General features: G+C 37.8%; 1 protein-coding gene and 1 non-coding gene across 12 annotated transcripts in view; one reads left to right on the forward strand and one right to left on the reverse strand.

The window, feature by feature from the left end:
* CTNND2 (catenin delta 2) overlaps positions 1 to 17,837 on the reverse strand; it is a 931,128-nt gene that overhangs the window by 45,411 nt on the left and 867,880 nt on the right. For all 11 annotated transcript variants that reach the window (XM_065546099.2, XM_045394725.3, XM_045394719.3 and 8 more), the window contains one exon: positions 4,431 to 4,641. In XM_065546099.2, the coding sequence (XP_065402171.1) occupies positions 4,431 to 4,641 (211 nt within the window). The remainder of the gene's footprint in view (positions 1 to 4,430; positions 4,642 to 17,837) is intronic.
* Positions 8,828 to 8,935, forward strand: LOC123574193 (U6 spliceosomal RNA). Its single transcript, XR_006699090.1, has one exon. It is a non-coding gene; the product is annotated as a U6 spliceosomal RNA (small nuclear RNA).

Here is a 17,837-nt window from a genome sequence, read left to right on the forward strand (position 1 = left end):
TCCTCTCTCTCCTCTGGCCTCCCTCTTCCGTGAGACAAAACAATGTAGAAATTAGGCTAATTAATAACCCTACAATGGCTCCCAAGTGTTCACATGAAAGAAAGGGTTGCACATCTCTCACTTTAAATCAAAAGCAAGAGATGATTAAGCTTAGTGAGGAAGGCATGCCAGAACCCAAGACGGGCCAAAAGCTGGGCCTCTTGTGGCAAAAAGTGAGCCAAGTTATGAATGCAAAGGAAACGTTCTTGAAGAAATTTAAAAGTAATATCCCAGTGAACACATGAATAATAAGAAAATAAAACAGGCTTATTGCTGATATGGAGAAAGTTTGAGTGGTTTGGATAAATCAGCCACAACATTCCCTTTAGCTAAAATCTAATCCACAGCAAGGCCCTAACTCTCCTAATTTTTTTTTTTTTTTTTTTTTTTTTTAGACTGAGTCTTGCTCTGTTGCCCAGGCTGGAGTGCAGTGGCGAGATCTTGGCTTACTGCAATCTCTGCCTCCCGGGTTCTAGTGATTCTCCTTCCTCAGCCTCCCGAGTAGCTGGGATTACAGTGCGTGCTACCACGCCCAGCTAATTTTTGTATTTTTAATAGAGATGGGGTTTCACCATGTTGATCAGGCTGGTCTTGAACTCCTGACCTCGTGATCCACCCACCTCAGCCTCCCAAAGAGCTGGGATTACAGGCGTGATCCACCATGCCCAGCCAACTCTCTTAATTTTATGAAGGCTTGGTGAGGTAAAAAAGCTACAGGAGAAAAGTTTAAAGCTAGCAGAAGTTAATTCATGACTTTTAAGGAAAGAAGATATTTCTATAACATAAACCAAAAATTTGTGTGATTTGCTTTATTGAGATATTTGTTTATTGTAGTAGTGTGGAACCCAACCTACAATATCTCTAAGGTATGCCTATAATTCCTTTGACTTAAATACAGAGAATTTTAGATCTTTTCATGAATCCAGATGAAGCTGCATTTAATTCTCATATAGTCAATGCTGAACAAAGATTAAATGTGATGTTTTGTTGTATTTTATCATTTAGCTAAATATTTGTTCATGACAATAGCCAAGCAACTCTAGAAAAACATATATTAATATTCAGGTCATGATAGTGTAGTTGAAACATAATTAGTATGCAAAAATGCCTCTGAGTAGAAACAAAAGTGTAGTCTTTTGTTTCTATCTTTTGCATAGTTACAAAACCAAAAGAGACTGTGAATGTGTAATGAACAGCAGGTTTTAACCTCTCAATTAAAATGCCAATACATCACAGTGTTATACTAACATGTGAAGGTCAAAGAAACTTTGCTTTCTTTTTAGACTTTAATTTTGATGCATTCACTAGACGGGTGCCATAGAAATTTCTACCTGAAAAACTCTTCTAAGTATGGATTGAAGGGCTTGGGCAACTGAGTGTTTCTAATGTGACAAGTGATTATAACCCAAGCCACAATACACAGTTCTTTACTGACAGTAACAGTTGAGACTGTTAATAGCTTTTCCGTCTTATGACAAAATACAGTGACACATTCAACACTACTTCCCATGTAACTGTTAAAATTGGGGGGAAAAAACACAAATGTATTCTTGAGACAGATGAACATGATAGAATGTCCATAATGGATGTTTAAAATGATGTGGAAAGAATAAATAATCAAGATTTCAAAATGGCGAGTACAAGACTACTATAAGAGTTAATAACAATTATACAATTGGAGTTTGATCTTCAGCAGAGCTGTCACATCAGGGGTAGTGAGGACTTCAGTTGGTGCAGTTCATTGTGGCTGTCAACACAGCTGTGCCAGCGGCCAGATCACAGAACACCAGCCCCCTTGGTTGTGTCCACCAGACACTGTGAGTTGTGCAGTTCTGATAGACTGTGACTGGCAACTCGCCAGTCTGACTCATTAACATCACTGCATATTTAAGCTTGTATATATATATAAAGAACATGTATAAATACATAAAAATAGAGCATCATAGCAAGGCACGTTTCTTCCATCTGTGTTTTCCCGTACTATCACAAACAAAAATCAGGTTTGAACTGAACTTATTTCTAGAAATAAGTTTTTAAGGAATAATTTAGGGTGGGCAGATTAGCAATCATTTTATAAATAAGCTATTCAGTATTTGTATTCCTACTGTTCCTAATTATTAAATTATCCTCAGTTCCAAAAATTTGATTTTCAATAAAGAAATTCTATTTCCTTACAATTTGTCTAGAAGTCCATGGGAATCTCTATGCCTACTATCATAATAGAATTGAGTCAGAAATGGTGAGTTCCATGCTCAAATTTGGAGCAATTCTGAATTCATTTTGTTTTAAGAGCAGTGAAAAGCAATAATAAAACTGAAGTGTAGGTAGGAGACGAGGATAAATGTAGTTATAAAAACCTTGTTTTGATCTCCAAATTAGTCAGTATATATACTAAAAAAGAGATAAACTACATGAAACAGTGAATGAGACTGACTAAGCGGGAGAACTGTAACCAGGAAGATGCTTGATTCAATCCAATTTAACACTTCTTATTAAACTCGTACATCTAGACTGTTGGCACTGGAAAAAGAGATAAAGGAACAACAAGATAGAATGAGCACCTATTCTATAAGGAAATTTTCAGCGAAATTAAAGGGCATTTATGGGATCATCTTTAGTGAAAAAAATCTTCCCATGAACAATAATCAAGACTGGACCCGGCTTATCAGGATCTTAGCAGCATAGATATGTATCATTTCATAGATGGTTTCTTCAAGTGATTTTTAAATTAGTTTCACCAAATAATTTTCTTTGACCATAGGTCTCAATAAAACCTTTTTTTTTCCTCTTTAGGCCCATTTAGTGATGCTTATTGCTGTAGGAATGCTTATACAGTTGGAGAGAATTAATATATGCCAAACCACTCCTCAAAGCTCTCTAACTGTATAATTCAGAGGAAATACTTTAATCTTTGAATGTCTCATGAATATAGACAAAAATATATCAGATTGTTTTGCAGACTATGGTTTTATTATGTGTGTAGGTGTGTATGCTCAAAAAAAAGCATTACCATATTAAGCTCTTAATGCTCAAAACAGGTAAGCGCTTCAGTTAGAGATTCCAAAGGTCTATTGAAGCTAAATAAAAAAGAAAATCATATGGTTTCCTGCCTACGTAGTATAGCACTTAATTGTAAAGTACAATATCATAAGATATAGTTCGAGCCGACAATCTCCACTGTGCAATTATTATATGAGTCCAGTGGGGCTTTTCTACTTGATATGAGAAAATATTCAAATCCAAATGCAAAATTGTTGATTGAGCGAGCCTATTTGGAGGTCTGTGGGTGCTTAAACAGGAACTCTGAATCTTCTATAACACATTGGTACTATCCTGAATTAAGTGAAATAATGAGACAGAATTTCCAGAAAGTCTCAAAGTGCGTCCCTCAAGTGTTTACTAACAAAAGAAAAATGACTTAACATTTACAGGTAAAAGCATGGGGGTGAGGGTGGCTTGGCAGGGAATGAAAAGTCAAGAAACAGACTCTTGATAACAAAATGTTTACCCTTTTAATCTTATTTAATTACATCGAGGGACTTCCAAGGGGCAAAATTTAATTAAGGTTAGTGAAGGTTTCTGTGAAATTGACACCTTGCTGATACACCGATGCGCTGGCTTGTGAATCTATTCTCTGGCCGTATATAGTAAGATACTGTTGGTTCTTAAAAACTGGGAGGCATTCTTATTCAAGGAGGTGCAGTTGCTTTGACACCAAGTCTCATCTCTTTTTGTTCTATCTGCACGAAGGCCGTCCTTTCTCACCACTATCGGCACTGCCTGGGAAATTTCCACTCATTCTTTAAGATTTGATTAACACCTCTTCCAGCTAGCATATTGTGACAGCCTCTCCCTTAGGTTTAGACTGGAAAGTATAGGCATAGTGACTTGTTAAATTAAATATTTGCCCCACAACTCATAGCTTGTAAGGGAGGGTACTGGATTAGAACTGAGTTCTCTGACTCCATCATGCCCTGTCTCCTCCCCCATCCTGCACAGTGACTTGCTATGACTTGGTGGCTACTGTGATGTTGGTAAGGTGGACCTGACTTGGTTGCAGAGCTGAAGAGGCACAGAGCAGAAGGATGTAGAAACATCATCAACACACTGACTTCTCACCACAGAGGAACAACAACAAAATGCCTTTACGTATCCAGGTTGAACTCGTGCTGCTGCCATGTGGAAGGAGCACAAGGGTGTGCTGGATCATCAAGTCCATTTTACCAACAGTAAGAGAGAAGACTGGAAACCATGTTCCATTTTCCTTCCCTTGATTCTCAGAGACAAATGCTTTCCAGTGACAGTCATAGTACTACCCGTAATCAGAGTTGAAAGGCACGTTCAGAACCAATTTTACCAGGACAGAGATATGGCGTCACCAGGTAACTTACTTATCTCCTTTGCTTTTGGAGATGCCGACCAACTTCTCGATGCCACCGGCATCCCGTAAGGCCTTGGCATTCTCCATGTTCTTGGTTATCACTTCGTGCAGCGTGCAGCAGACGGCTGTCACTGTGTCATCCGACATGGCCTTGCTTGCCGTGTTGTTGCTGTTGTTCCCTCCTGGAAGCCTGTGGACTAGGTCTCGCATGGCGTATTTGCCTGGCAAAGAAAATAAAGAGAAGAGTTGAAAGGAGGTCAAGGTGAAGGCAGAGATAGTGGCAGAGGTGGGTATGGGGGAGAAGAGAATACAAGAGACCATGTTTATGCAATATTGTTTGTTTCCCATCACTGAATGTTCTCTATTGGGTAGTTCAGGACACATCTACAGAGAAAAGCAGTCATTCCTCATGGCAGTGCATCCACTCTGCTGCTACACTGACCTGGGATCAAATCACTGGCCAAGTTATTTCATGCTTCTGAAGCCTCAGTTTTTTCAATCTCTAAAGTAAGACAATAATGGTACCTGCCATACAAGGTTGCTATAAAGCATAAATGACTGAATGTATGGAAATGAACAAGGACACAGGACTCAACAGGTATTAGCTATTATTATGTTCTCGCTTGATGTTTATAGAAGTCAAGAAAAATATATAGGAATTCTAACATAACTCTCAAAAATAACTTAATGAAAGCTATGTCGGGACCTGCATTTTTTAAAAACAGTCAAAGCAAAAACGTGTGGGGAACATGATCACATATGTGAGTACTGAGTTTTGATTCATTTACAGCAAAGGAAAACACTGAAAGCAGGAGAGGTACTTGACAATCTATAACTGTGTGTCCTTTGAACTACAGTAACCTGATGCTGTTTGCCTCTCTGACGGAATTTTATTGTGTAGTTCTACCATGTAACACTTACTAATTTGGTGTGTTTTTGTGTGAAAACTATAATACAATCTAATTCTGCTTCCTTAATTCACTTTAGCATTATTAATCTTACTATTCCCAATGATAAAGGTGCTTATAATGACATATTTATGGAGTACTTTTCGTTTACAAAGCACTTTAGGCATTACCAATAACCCGGCAAGACAATTAATTTATCCCACCTGCAGCTTCCATTTCTGCTCCTTTAATTGACTTCTGGAAGTAAGTAAATGAGTGCCTGTAGCAAAGCTGGCCGTTCTCACATTTTTCAGACGGAACTGGCAAGTGCTCAAAGTTAGATCCCTTCCTTGTCTCCCATGCCCCAATTAGGCATACTTAGCTAGCTCCTAAAGGCTATTTGAAATATTTCACCTCCATATAGATCTATAAATAATGTCTTCTTCTGCTATTTAATTCTCTGGCGCATGGTGCCTGGCAGCAGGAAGGGAACCTTGTGAGAGTAGGCGATGATATCTTAATTCCAGGCAAACACAGGCCCTTGTAATTTTGGTATCTGCTCTTATCCTATGTTTAGGTGGCTTATTTTAGCTTAGAGAGAAAATGCTGATGCTTAAATTACTGAAATAGGAAAGTGTGTTCATTCACTTGATGATAGCTGAGGAAGTGTCTGACAAAAATGGTTTGCCTGCAAACCCCCAAATGTAGCATACTTATTTTCTAATGACAGCACCTAAAATAGTTTATCTGTTTATCATTAAATCAGCCTTAACTCTGGTTAAGAGTTTACTTTTGTAGGGCTCACCATGCTGGAGATTCTATCAGGTTATTAACCCCCACAAATCATTAGAACACACATTTGAGCTCCATACACATGAGATGATCAATGTGTTCCTTTTTCCTTTTCCTTATAAGGAAAGTGATGAAGGAAGGGCAAAATCACTGAAAAAATACTCCCGTCATTGTATATACAGGGACATTTACACCCTTGACTGTGTATGGAGAACTGGTTTTGTGACCTTGGGCACTGTCAAGGTTAAAACTAAAAATGAAGAGAGGGTAAGAATTTGGCTGTAGTATGTTTTAGTTTTGTTGGTATTATCATTTTGAAAATTACGTCAGATAAATATGAAGATGTAGTCTCATCCTCCATGACTTTCTAAACCTTGAGTCCTGATTAAGATGCAGGTGTCCCTGTAATGTTAGTTTACTTATAGAGAATAAGCAGATGGCAGGGTACCCAACCCCTGCAGAGCAGCCTCTTCTGCTCACCCCAGTGTGCCATTAAAGTGCTATTGTTTTCCACGTGCCCCATGATATGGAAAAGATCAGGAGTAACTGTTATATTTAACCTACCCCAACTTTACTGTCGAGGAAACTCATTGGAATTATTTTATTTCTAGTATTTCCAGTATAGGTCACTGACATTTGACTAGGCAATTGGAGATTTTTCATGAAGTCAATTTATCAGTCTATCTGGAGGGATATATTTTAGTCTATATTTTTGATCATCCAAGTAAAGAAACAAACCAGGTAATATTATTCCATGGAGAAGGAAACCTCGCGGCAAAGTTTGTTAATTATTTTAAAAGGTTACAATTCTTTTTTAGCCTTTGATTATGTGTTGAAAATGCTGTCATTTTACAGTGAAATTTACATCCTATCTTCACAAGAAATTTGGGTAGCAAGAAAAGATTTTTAGCTTTTTCAAGTGTTTAGAAACTTTGAAGCTGATTAGGGAAATAATAAAATATGCGACATAGAATAATTACAGACGCAAGTGACCTTGCATTGTATGTTTATAACAGTAGTTCAGGGAAGACACAAGTTAGATAGGACTGGAGTTGTTGTGGAAGGCTTGATTCAGGAGGTGGACATTTAGGATTTTTTGTGGTATGTCAAGGGGGCAACAAGAACAACTTGATATTTTACAAAAAGAATTCTGGTGCATTAAGAAGGAAGGTTTCAGAATAGTAAAACTGAAGGTGGAAGAAACATACAGTCTTTTTCTCGACAATAATGCTTCCTTCTTCTAGGCTTCTAGTGAAATTGTAAACACTACAACTCAAGGGAGTGTGTATCTATAACTGTTCCATATCCTGTATTGTCTTTTTAACCTAAGTTTCCAAACACCTGAAAGAGCCAGAAAGTTATTCTTGCTACCCAGTAGGAGGAATCTTGACTCCTCTCCTTGTACTGGTCAGGCAGACTTTTGGGTCTTTGAGGTCTGGGATTTCTTCAGAGGGTAAAAGAAGTGAATTCCCTTTCTTGGGGGATCGTATTGGCAACAGGAAACTGCAAAGTGGGTGGTTCAAACTTTTTTTATAGTTTGACACCATCAAGGTGATCAAATTGTTTCCTTTTCTTTTTAGAGAGAGAAATGGATGGAGGTAGGGTTCTTTTAGGACTGGGGAAGAAAGAGGCTGGATCACCAGGTGGAGGTTGTGGGCAGTTCTTCACAGTCCCAGAGGCAGAAAGGGCAGCTGTGGTCCTGTGGTGCACTGAGATTCTCTGTGGATGCAGAGCATAAGCTTCCCCCTGTGTTTGAGCCTGGCATGGGGCAGAGGAGGTACCTGTCTTGGAATGACCTGCTTTGGCCCTGAAAAGGAGCAGGCACCAGTAACCACTGCAGATGGCTGCTCCAGCTGATTGCACCTTCTTCTTCTTTTTCTTCTTTTTTTTTTTTTTTTTTTAAGACAGAGTCTCACTCTGTTGTACAGGCTGGAGTACAGTGGCATGATCTCAGCTCACTGCAACCTCCATCTCCTGGGTTCAAGCGATTCTCCTGCCTCAGCCTCCCGAGTAGCTAGGACTACAGGCACACGCCACCACACCTGGCTAACTTTTGAATTTTAGTATAGATGGGATTTCACCATGTTGGCCAGGCTGGTCTCCAAATCCTGACCTCAAGTGATCTGCCTGCCTCGGCCTCCCAAAGTGCTGGGATTACAGATGTGAGCCACCATGCACAGCTGACTCTACCTTCTTCTAGATTTAATTTGGTTAAGTAAAAGGTATGACACAGACTGAAAATAATAGAGTGATTCATTCATTTGTCAGGAAACTACAATATTTCAGGAAGAAAGAAGAACCTGTGACTACAAAAAGGTGGTCATGGGGGCATCAAGGACATGAGAGTAGCCATGATGGAAATTCTTAAGAAGCAACTGACAGGGCTTGGAGCCCATGGAAATGTTGAGGTAATGCAGGGAAACATGATTCAGAGATTTCATGTGGGAATAACACAGAGGGTAGTAAGAACCAAGTGAATTTTAAAGCTTAATATTAATGGATAAGTTGAATGTTATTTTTCCACACAAAGAAAAACATGCAAAATTATATTACTTATATGAGAGAATCACATACCAAAATCCCATCAGAGAGACAAGCAGGTCATCAGGTTCAAAGAATATTTAGATTTATGAAAGCATAGTGGATACCTTGCCTTGCTTCTATTTTGAATAAATGTGCTACCAATGATCCACTATCATGGAATCACATCTGAAAAAGGGAAATCATGGTGCTCGCTTTGGCAGCACATATACTAAAATTAGAATGATACAGAGAAAGATTAGCATGGCCCCTGTGCAAAGATAATACATAAATTTGTGAGGTGTTCCATATTTTGTTTTTTAAAAAAGAAAAGCTTGTTGCTCTGTCAGATCGAAACAGTACAAAACAAGACTCTACCACCATCACTATCACAAACAAAATCACTCTTTCTTGCTAAAGTTCCCAATAGAAATGAATCCTTGGGCCATTTCTTTTAAGTTACTTAGTCTCTAATAACAATGACTATATCTCTGATTTTTGCAATACTGGTAAGAGATGACCACTGGTGATAATATAATTGTGCGGAAAAAAGACTATATTTTCATCAGTGATGGACTAACTGCAACTTTGGAACTTTGCTATGCTTTCCACTGTGTGTGTGTTTCCTTCAAATACCTGTATTTTGTATTTTGTGAACCAGTTTTCTAAATCCAGATTTTCTTGAAAAACTGCAAGTAAAGATTATTTTCTCTTTGCAATGCTTCATTCTCGAAATCTTCCGTTAAGCGTTGTTGGGCACACCAAGGTACCCTGAGGGACTCAGGAGACCTAACAAACCGTGTTGCCCAAGAAAGGCACTCCTTGCAGAGAGCTTGTGCAGAAAGGAGCTAGTGGGGATTTCATGATGAGGTAACAGCCTTGCTCTCGTTGACTGCTTCTGTTTCCATGTTGTGTTTGTGACTTTCTATTTCCATTTCTGAAGTAAGCCTGTATTTGTTACTGATGTGCATACTACCATTTGCTTTTCGCTTTGGTGGCAGGAATGTTGAGAGGTGGTCTTATGGTCTAAAGACCTGCATTCTCTAAGGCAGCAGGCAATGGGGAAGTCACTTGAGTCCCTTCCGACACTTATTATAGATCTCTTCTGATCACTGATGGAGTCCTATGTGTAGATGGTCTTTGTTGTGCACCATTACAAACTTAAATGTCTCAAACTGACGAGAGAAAATAATATTTTTCAAGAAGGTCAGCTGGACTAGAGAGCAACCCTGGATGAGAATCCTCACAACTCCTTTGTCTTTGAGGTCTTAGTAGTTCTATGGTCCTCTTGTTTCTGGAGTTGCTAAAACTGACTTGTGGGTTTTTGCTGAGGTGCTCCGAGTTTATTTTTTTCTAAAAAAATTCTTTATTGCAGTAAAAGACTTATAAAATTTACCATTTCATCCATTCTAACTATATAGTTTGTTGATATTATGTCAACTCATATCATTCTACAATCATACATCTCTAGAACTCTTTTCGTCTTGCAAAACTGAAACTTTAAAAGCATTTAAACAACGTCCCAACCCCTTCCTTCAGCCCCTGGAAACCCCCATTCTACTTTCCGTCTCTATGAATTTGACAACCAGGTACCTCATATAAATGGCATCATAAAGGATTTGTCTTTTTGTGACTGGATTATTTCACTTAGCATAATATTCTTAAGGTTCATCTATGTTGTAGCGTATGTCAGAATGTACAATCCCCTCTTTTTTTTTTTCCAGACAGGGTCTCACTCTGTCATCCAGGGTGTAGTGCAGTGGTGCAATTTCAGCTGACTGCAACCTCTGCTTCCTGGGTTCAAGCAATTCTCGTGCCTCAGCCTCTTGAGTAGCTGAGATTACAGTAAAGTGCCACCACACCCAGCTAGTTTTTTGTATGTTTAGTAGATACAGGGTTTTACTATGTTAGCCAGGCTGGTCTTGAACTCCTGGCCTCAAGTGATCTGCCCACCTTGGCCTGCCAAAGCATTGGCATTACAGGCATGAGCCACTGCACCCAGCCAGAACTTTCTTTTCAAGACTGAATATTCCATTGTGTATATATACCATATTTTGCTATTCTTCTGTTGATGAAGAATTAGCTTATACTTCATTTTCACTATTGAGAATAATGGTGTGAACATGGATGTACAAATATCCTTTTACTTTCAATCTATTTCTGTCTTTGAATCTAAAGTAAGTTTTTTGTATGCAACATATAATTGGAGACTATTTTTTAATGCACTCTGTCAATCTCTGTCTTTGATTAGAGAATTTATCCATGTATATTTAAAGTAATTACTCATAAAGAGGGTCTTGTTTCTAGCGTTTTGCTGTTTTCTATATGCCTTATAGCTGTTTTTGTCCCTAATTGCCTGCATTACTATCTCCTTTGTGCTGTTTTTTGTAGTTAAATGTTTTAATTTCCTTATTTTCTTTTGTGTATACAGTTTAATGATCTTCTCTGTGGTTACTACAGGGATTACATTTAACATTATACCATTATAATTTGAATTTATACCAGCTTAACTTCAATAACATACAAACACTTTGTTCATTTACAGTTCCATCCTACACTTTTCATTTATTGATGCCACACAATTACATCTTTGAACATTGTGTGTCCAAAACATAATTGTTTTTTTTACAATGAATTAGTCTCTTAAATTATGTAGAAAAAAATGTAGAGTTATGAAACAAAGTCACAATAATGTTAGCTTGTAAACTAGTAATTGTTTTTTCTTAAATGTATTGAATTACATAGAAAACAAAAGTAGCATTATAAACCATTGTTAAAACAATATGAGCTTTATAATTGCCCATGTATTTATCTTTACTAAGATCTTTATTTCTTCTTATACCTTTGAATTACTGTTTAGTGTTCTTGCATTTCAACATGCAGGACTCCCTTTAGGATTTCTTACAGAGCAGGTCTAGTGGTAATGAATTCTCTTGGTTTGTGTTTATCTAGGAATGTCTTAAGTTTTCCCTCACTTCTGCTGGACATAGGATGCTTGGCTGACAGTTTTTTTTGCTTTCAGCACCATGACTATATCAACCTCTGGCCTTCAAAATTTTGATTTAAAAATCAGCTGATAATCTCATTTTGGATTTCTTGTGTGTGATGAGTCACTTCTCCCTGTTTTCAAGATTCTTTATCTTTGTCTTTCAACAATTTGATTCTAATGTGTTTCAGTCTGGGTATATTTGAGCTTATCCTATTTGAATCTCATTGAGTTCTTGAATGTTTATATTTATGCCTTTCATTAAATTTGGTAAGTTTTCAGCCATTATTTCCTCTAATAATCTCTCTATCCCTTTCTCACTTTTTTTCTCCTGAGTCTTTTGTAGTGTGTATTCGATCCTCTTGATGATGTCCACAGAACCCTTAAGCTCTGTTTCTTTTCTTTGATCTTTCTTCTTTCTGTTCTCCAAAGTCAATAATTTCAATTTTCCTAACTTCAAGTTTGCTGATTCTTTCTTCTGCCTGCTCAAATCTACCTTTGCAATTCTTTAGTGAATTTTTCATTTCAATTATTGTACTTTTCAGCTCTAAATTTTTTTTTGTTTCTTTTTAGGTTTTCTATGACTTTATGTTTCCATTTTGTTCACACATCATGTTCTTGACTTGACTTTCTCCATATTTTCCTTTAATTCTTTGAACATCTCTAAAACAGTTGTTTTAAAGTCTTTGTCTAGTAGCTCTGCCTTTGTGCCATTTTTCAGCTATGGTTTCTGGCTGTTGTTGTTGTTGTTTTTTTTCCCTTTAAACTGATCATACTTCCCTGTTTCATTGTGCGCCTTCTGGTTTTTTGTTGTTGTTGAAACTTAAAATTTGAATGTAATAATGGGTTATCTGGAAATCAGATTCTTCCTCTTTTTCAGGGTTTGTTATTTTTTTGTTTTTTGTTTTGTTTTTGACTGTTTTAGGCTGTCTCTGTGCTAAGAATTAGCCTTAAGATCTTCACAGATGTTTTCTGAGCATGAGAGTTTCCCTGATCAAGCACAATGGCTCTCTTATTTCTCTTGTATATGCAGTTGCTTTTGAATATGCTAGTCTTTAATGACTGGCTCCCAAAAAGGAAAAAGAAAAAAACAAAGTGGATGAGGAGGGTGAGTGTGTCAGCTCTTTAAATCCTCTGAAAATAACTTCAGCCAAAGATGGAGGGGCTTGCAATCATGGTATGTGTGTGTGCAACAATGGCTGCTTGCCTCTGTGTGTGTATTGCCTCTGTGTGCTGTAGTGAGAAGCAGCAATCAGCAGAAAGAACAGATCCCCAATATTTAGATGACAGAGTATTTTGTACCAACTCTGGCTTCTGCCAGCTGCAAGTAAGCTGCTCTAGGAACATGTGCACAGCTACCTGCCACAGGGCTGAGGGGTGGGGGATGGGTAGCTACTGCTGAGCTAAGCTGACTGACCAAATAAACTGTACTTTACTGTCCAAATCTTCTGAAATTTTTAAGCCTTCAATACACTCCAGAGTTTCAAAATAGTTACATTCAGTGTGATGGTTAATATTAGGTGCCAGCTTGATTGGACTGAAGGATGCCTAGGTGGCTTGTAAAGCACTGTTTCTGGGTATGTCTGTGAGGGTGTTGTCAGGGGAGATTAACATTTGAGTCAGTGGATTGGGAGAGACAGTGGGTGGGCACCATCCAATCGGCTGCTATAATGGCTAGAACAAAAGCAGGTGGAAAAAGGTGTGACAAGATGGCTTGCTGAGCCTTCTGGCTTTCACCTTTCCCCTATGCTGGATGCTTCTAGCCCTTGAACATCAGACTCCAGGTTCTTTGGCATCTAGACTCTTGGACTTACACCATTGGTTTGACAGGAGCTTTTGGGCCTTCGGCCACAGACTGAAGCCTGCACTGTTGTCTTCCCTACTTCTGAGGCTTTTGGCATCAGACTGAGCCACTGATGGCTTCTTTCTTCATCAGCTTGCAGATGGCCTATCATGGGACTTCCCCTTGTGGTCATGTGAGCCAGTTCTCCTTAATAAACTCCCTTTCATATATACATATATCCTATTAGTCCTCTCCCTCTGGAGAACCCTGACTAATAGACAGATTCTGCCAATGTGATTGTGTCTAGGTGGGGAGACAGACTCCTGGTGCTTCCTACTTCTCCATCAGCCTAGAATCCTCTCCCCTCTCTGAATTTACTTTTCAGCAATAATTGATGATATAAAAGTGATGAGCTGATTTCCGTGTGATTGGATGTCTGTAAGCTAGTATGAAAGAGTTTTTTTCCTTCTGTATATAAAAGGTTGTTTGATGTTTAGAATGCTGGAATGTTTTGTCTCTCATTTCTCTTTTGGGAAATATTTGGAGCTTAATTTACAGAAATCTGTCATCTGCACACTATAAATATATCCAATTTAAACACAGTCTATCATCAAAGGGGAAAAAATATGCAAAAATAATATATTTTAAAACTGGTTAATGTGGCTTATAGACCAAATTGGTGAAGCATTCAAAATGGTATTGCTTAGCTACTGAAAATGTCTGAATGCTTGTTAACATGGGAAAGGTCTCTTCTGGACTGTCCGGAGATCTCTGACCTCTGGAAACATCTGGAAGGTTCTGAGTGCTTATCTTTTTTTTTTCCCCTAAAACAAAACACATGGAATACTACTTAGCAATCAAAAGGAACACTACATGCTATCATCTGAAAATATTTGAATGATATTATGCTAAGTGAAAAAAGCCAATCTCAAAAGGTTATATAATGTAAGACACCACTTATATAACATTCTTGAAATAACAAAATTATAGAGATGGAGAACAAATTAATGGTTGCTAGGAGTTTAGGATAGTTAGGAAGAGTGTGACTATGACAAGATGGTACAACAAATATCACTGGGCTGAGAGAATAATTCTGTATCTTGATAACCTTCATGGTTATACAAATCCACACGTGATGACACTGTACACACATATTATAATGTTAATTTCCTGATTTATTGTGTTACAATTACATAAGATATAGCCATTGCTGGAAACTGGCTGAGGGATACATAGGACCCTCCCTTACTATCTTTATCATTTCCTATGAATCTATAATTTTTTTCAAGTTAAAAGTTAGAAAAGTCACAAAGAAATATAGAAATATACCAATAAACATGTGCTGACAAAAAGGTGTTAATAAATCTTAACATGTATCCCCTGGTTCAACCCACAATGGACTTGACAAGGATTACAAAAAAATAGCACATATGAGATAAGAAATCCAGTTATAAGTTCCTGAATCCTCCAGCTTACCCAAGAGTTTGCTGGGGATTCTTCTGTTGTATGTGTATAAACATTTTCTCTGTCTAGAAATTGGTATAACTTTTCTATTCTCTGGACGAGACTGATAAATGGGACTCCTAATTTGATGGGCTTATGTAAACAAGTAAGTCCTTATATATGTAATTATAACAAGAAAACTAAAAAATTGCCAATGAAAAAACACTCTCAGAATGCTTTAAGCTGCTGGTCCTTTAAGAAAAAAATAAAAATTTGGCCAGGTGTGGTGGCTCATGCCTGTCATCTGAGCACTTTGGGAAGCCGAGGGTGAATCATGAGGTCAGGAGTTCGAGACCAGCTTGGCCAACGTGGTGAAACCTTGTCTCTACTAAAAATACAAAAAATTAGCTGGGTGCAGTGGTGGGAGCCTGTAATCCAAGTTACTTGGGATTTTGAGGCAGAAGAATCTTTTGAACCTGGGAGGCAGAGGTTGCAGTGAGCCGAGATCATGCCATTGCACTCCAGCCTGGGTGACAGAGTAAGACTCTGTCTCAAACAAAACAAAACAAAACAAAACAAAATATATATTTATACACACACACACACACATATATATATATCTTTCACAAAAGCTTATTTCAAGGAAAGACACAAAGAAATTTCACAATGAATTACATTAACAGCCTTGGTAGCTAGGTTAAAAAATTTAAAGCAAAGAAATAACAGTTGATACCAGGTTAGCAAAGACAAGGGAAAAAATAGCACTAAGACACTTCAGGACCTTTGAGGATATTTGAAGAGGTTTCAATATTTAGTATCTAAGGTGAAAAGAGTTGATGCAGTATTTTTAGTTAAGCAAATCTCTGCAAAATTAGACTGGTTTGATAATATTAGGGGAAAAACAGAGGTATCTTTCCCCTGGTCTTATCATTTCATAAATCTTTGGTTAGCATGATCTGTTTTATAAAAGATTAGGTTATTTCCTCAATTTTTAATAATATGAATTTTTAAGATTTCCAGTTCTAGGTTTATTAAACAGATAGGCTAACATTATTATTTGAAAATTTAAAAAGGTTAATAAGTGTTCAGCTAGATTGAATTTCAATAACTCCTGTTTCATGAAGGAGTTGCTCTTCTTCACCTTAGAGAATTCTACAACAATCTGTTACTGAGTTACTCCATTAAATTCCCCTGAGGAAAACTTTTAATGTCCTCTTTTTGAAAAAACACTGTCCACTAAACACATAGGCACACACATATATGTGCTTCAAATATCTGCAGATGTACAAATGTCCTGGACTTGTTCGTGTTGCTAATTCATGAAATACAAAACAATATTATCAAACTGTTGGAGGAAGTACATTGTGAGGAACCACAGGTGCTTTCTGGAATCTCAGCTGATCTCAAGTACACACAGGTAACTGTCTCCCAGCCTTCTCTGTCTGTGAGGAAACAACTCAGTTACACGGTTTCAAAGTTATAACTAATATGAAAAGTTGATGCTGTATGTGTTAGTTTTCTAATGCTGCTATACTAAATCACCACAGGTTCAGTGCTTTAAAACTAGATACATTTATTATTTCACAGTTCTGCAGGTTAGAAGTACAACAGTGGTCTTACTAGGCTACAATGAAGGTGTGGGCAGGACTGCATTCTGGGAGCTCTAGGAGAGAATCATTTTCTTGCCTTTTCCAGTTCCTAGAGGCCACCTGACTTCCTTGGCATGTAACCCTCTGTTTCTAACTTTAAAACTAGCAACAACGGGCCTTTCTTGTGTCACATCGCTCTGACCCTCTCATTTGTCCCCAGCTGCTCCCTTTTCCACTTTAAGGACCTTTGTGATTACATTGGGTCCACTGGGATAATCTAGGGTCTTCTTCCTATCTCAAGGTTAGCTGATTGTCAACCTTAATTCCCCTTGGCCATGTGAGGTGACACAGTCACAGGTTTCGGGGAATAGGCTCTGGACATCTTTGAGAAGACATTATTCTGCCTACTACACTATACTAGGTACAATAGTTGTAAAATAATATGAATGTGTCTCTAAGATAATGGAATGCAGTTTTGTTTATCAAGGAAGAAAGTGTATCTCAGGTTAAAAAGTCTGGCTGTGTGTTAATATGTAAAATTAAGCCATATTTGAGGATGTGCAGTAAGTTATGGAAAGTTTGAGAAGAAGTGAATCTTATTTGCGTTGGTTTATAGTGCCTGGAAATAATGAACTTGAAAAAAAAACAATGAAAGGTGTTACTGTCTTTATAAAGTTTGTGTAATTTTGATGAGTTTACTTACAAGATAGAGTAAAGGCTTGCGAACTCTCTACTGCAAATGTTACATGAGTAGGGTACGAAAATGATAAACTTACAGTTGGGTTTTCTCTCTTTGTGTATCTGAGTATATACTCTGTTTTCAGTAAGAAATTGTGAAGAATAGTCTGCGCCCAAAGAACAAAAGCTTCCTTTATCACTAAAATCCTCCTACTTGATATCCTGTTAATTTTTTTGTGCTTTTGTTAATCTCTTGAGTCATTTTTAGCAAAATTTCCTCACTTGTGGAAATACTAGAGTTCAATCTTTCAAATTAATATTTAGTAAAAGATCCTTGCTCATGAAAATGCTAGCGTTCCTAATAACTTCTTTAACCACTTTATTATAAATATTATCATGCTGAGCCAAGCTGAAGTTACGTCTTGTCTTTAGCCACTCCAGATTTACACTCACATCTTGCATCCCCAGATAACTCTTTTTGAAATTGCCCTCCACAAATCTGCACCCCCACAGTCAAACTAATACAACTTTTTTTTTTTTTTTTTTTTTGGACAGAGTTTCACTCTTGTTACCCAGGCTGGAGTGCAATGGCATGATCTCGGCTCGCTGCAACCTCTGCCTCCTGGGTTCAAGCAATTCTCCTTCCTCATCCTCCCAAGTAGCTGGGATTACAGGTGCCCACCACCACACCTGGCTAATTTTTTATATTTTTTGGTAGAAATGGGATTTCACCATGTTG

This window comes from Macaca fascicularis, chromosome 6 (assembly GCF_037993035.2).
Source record: "Macaca fascicularis isolate 582-1 chromosome 6, T2T-MFA8v1.1".
NCBI classification, from domain to species: domain Eukaryota; kingdom Metazoa; phylum Chordata; class Mammalia; order Primates; family Cercopithecidae; genus Macaca; species Macaca fascicularis.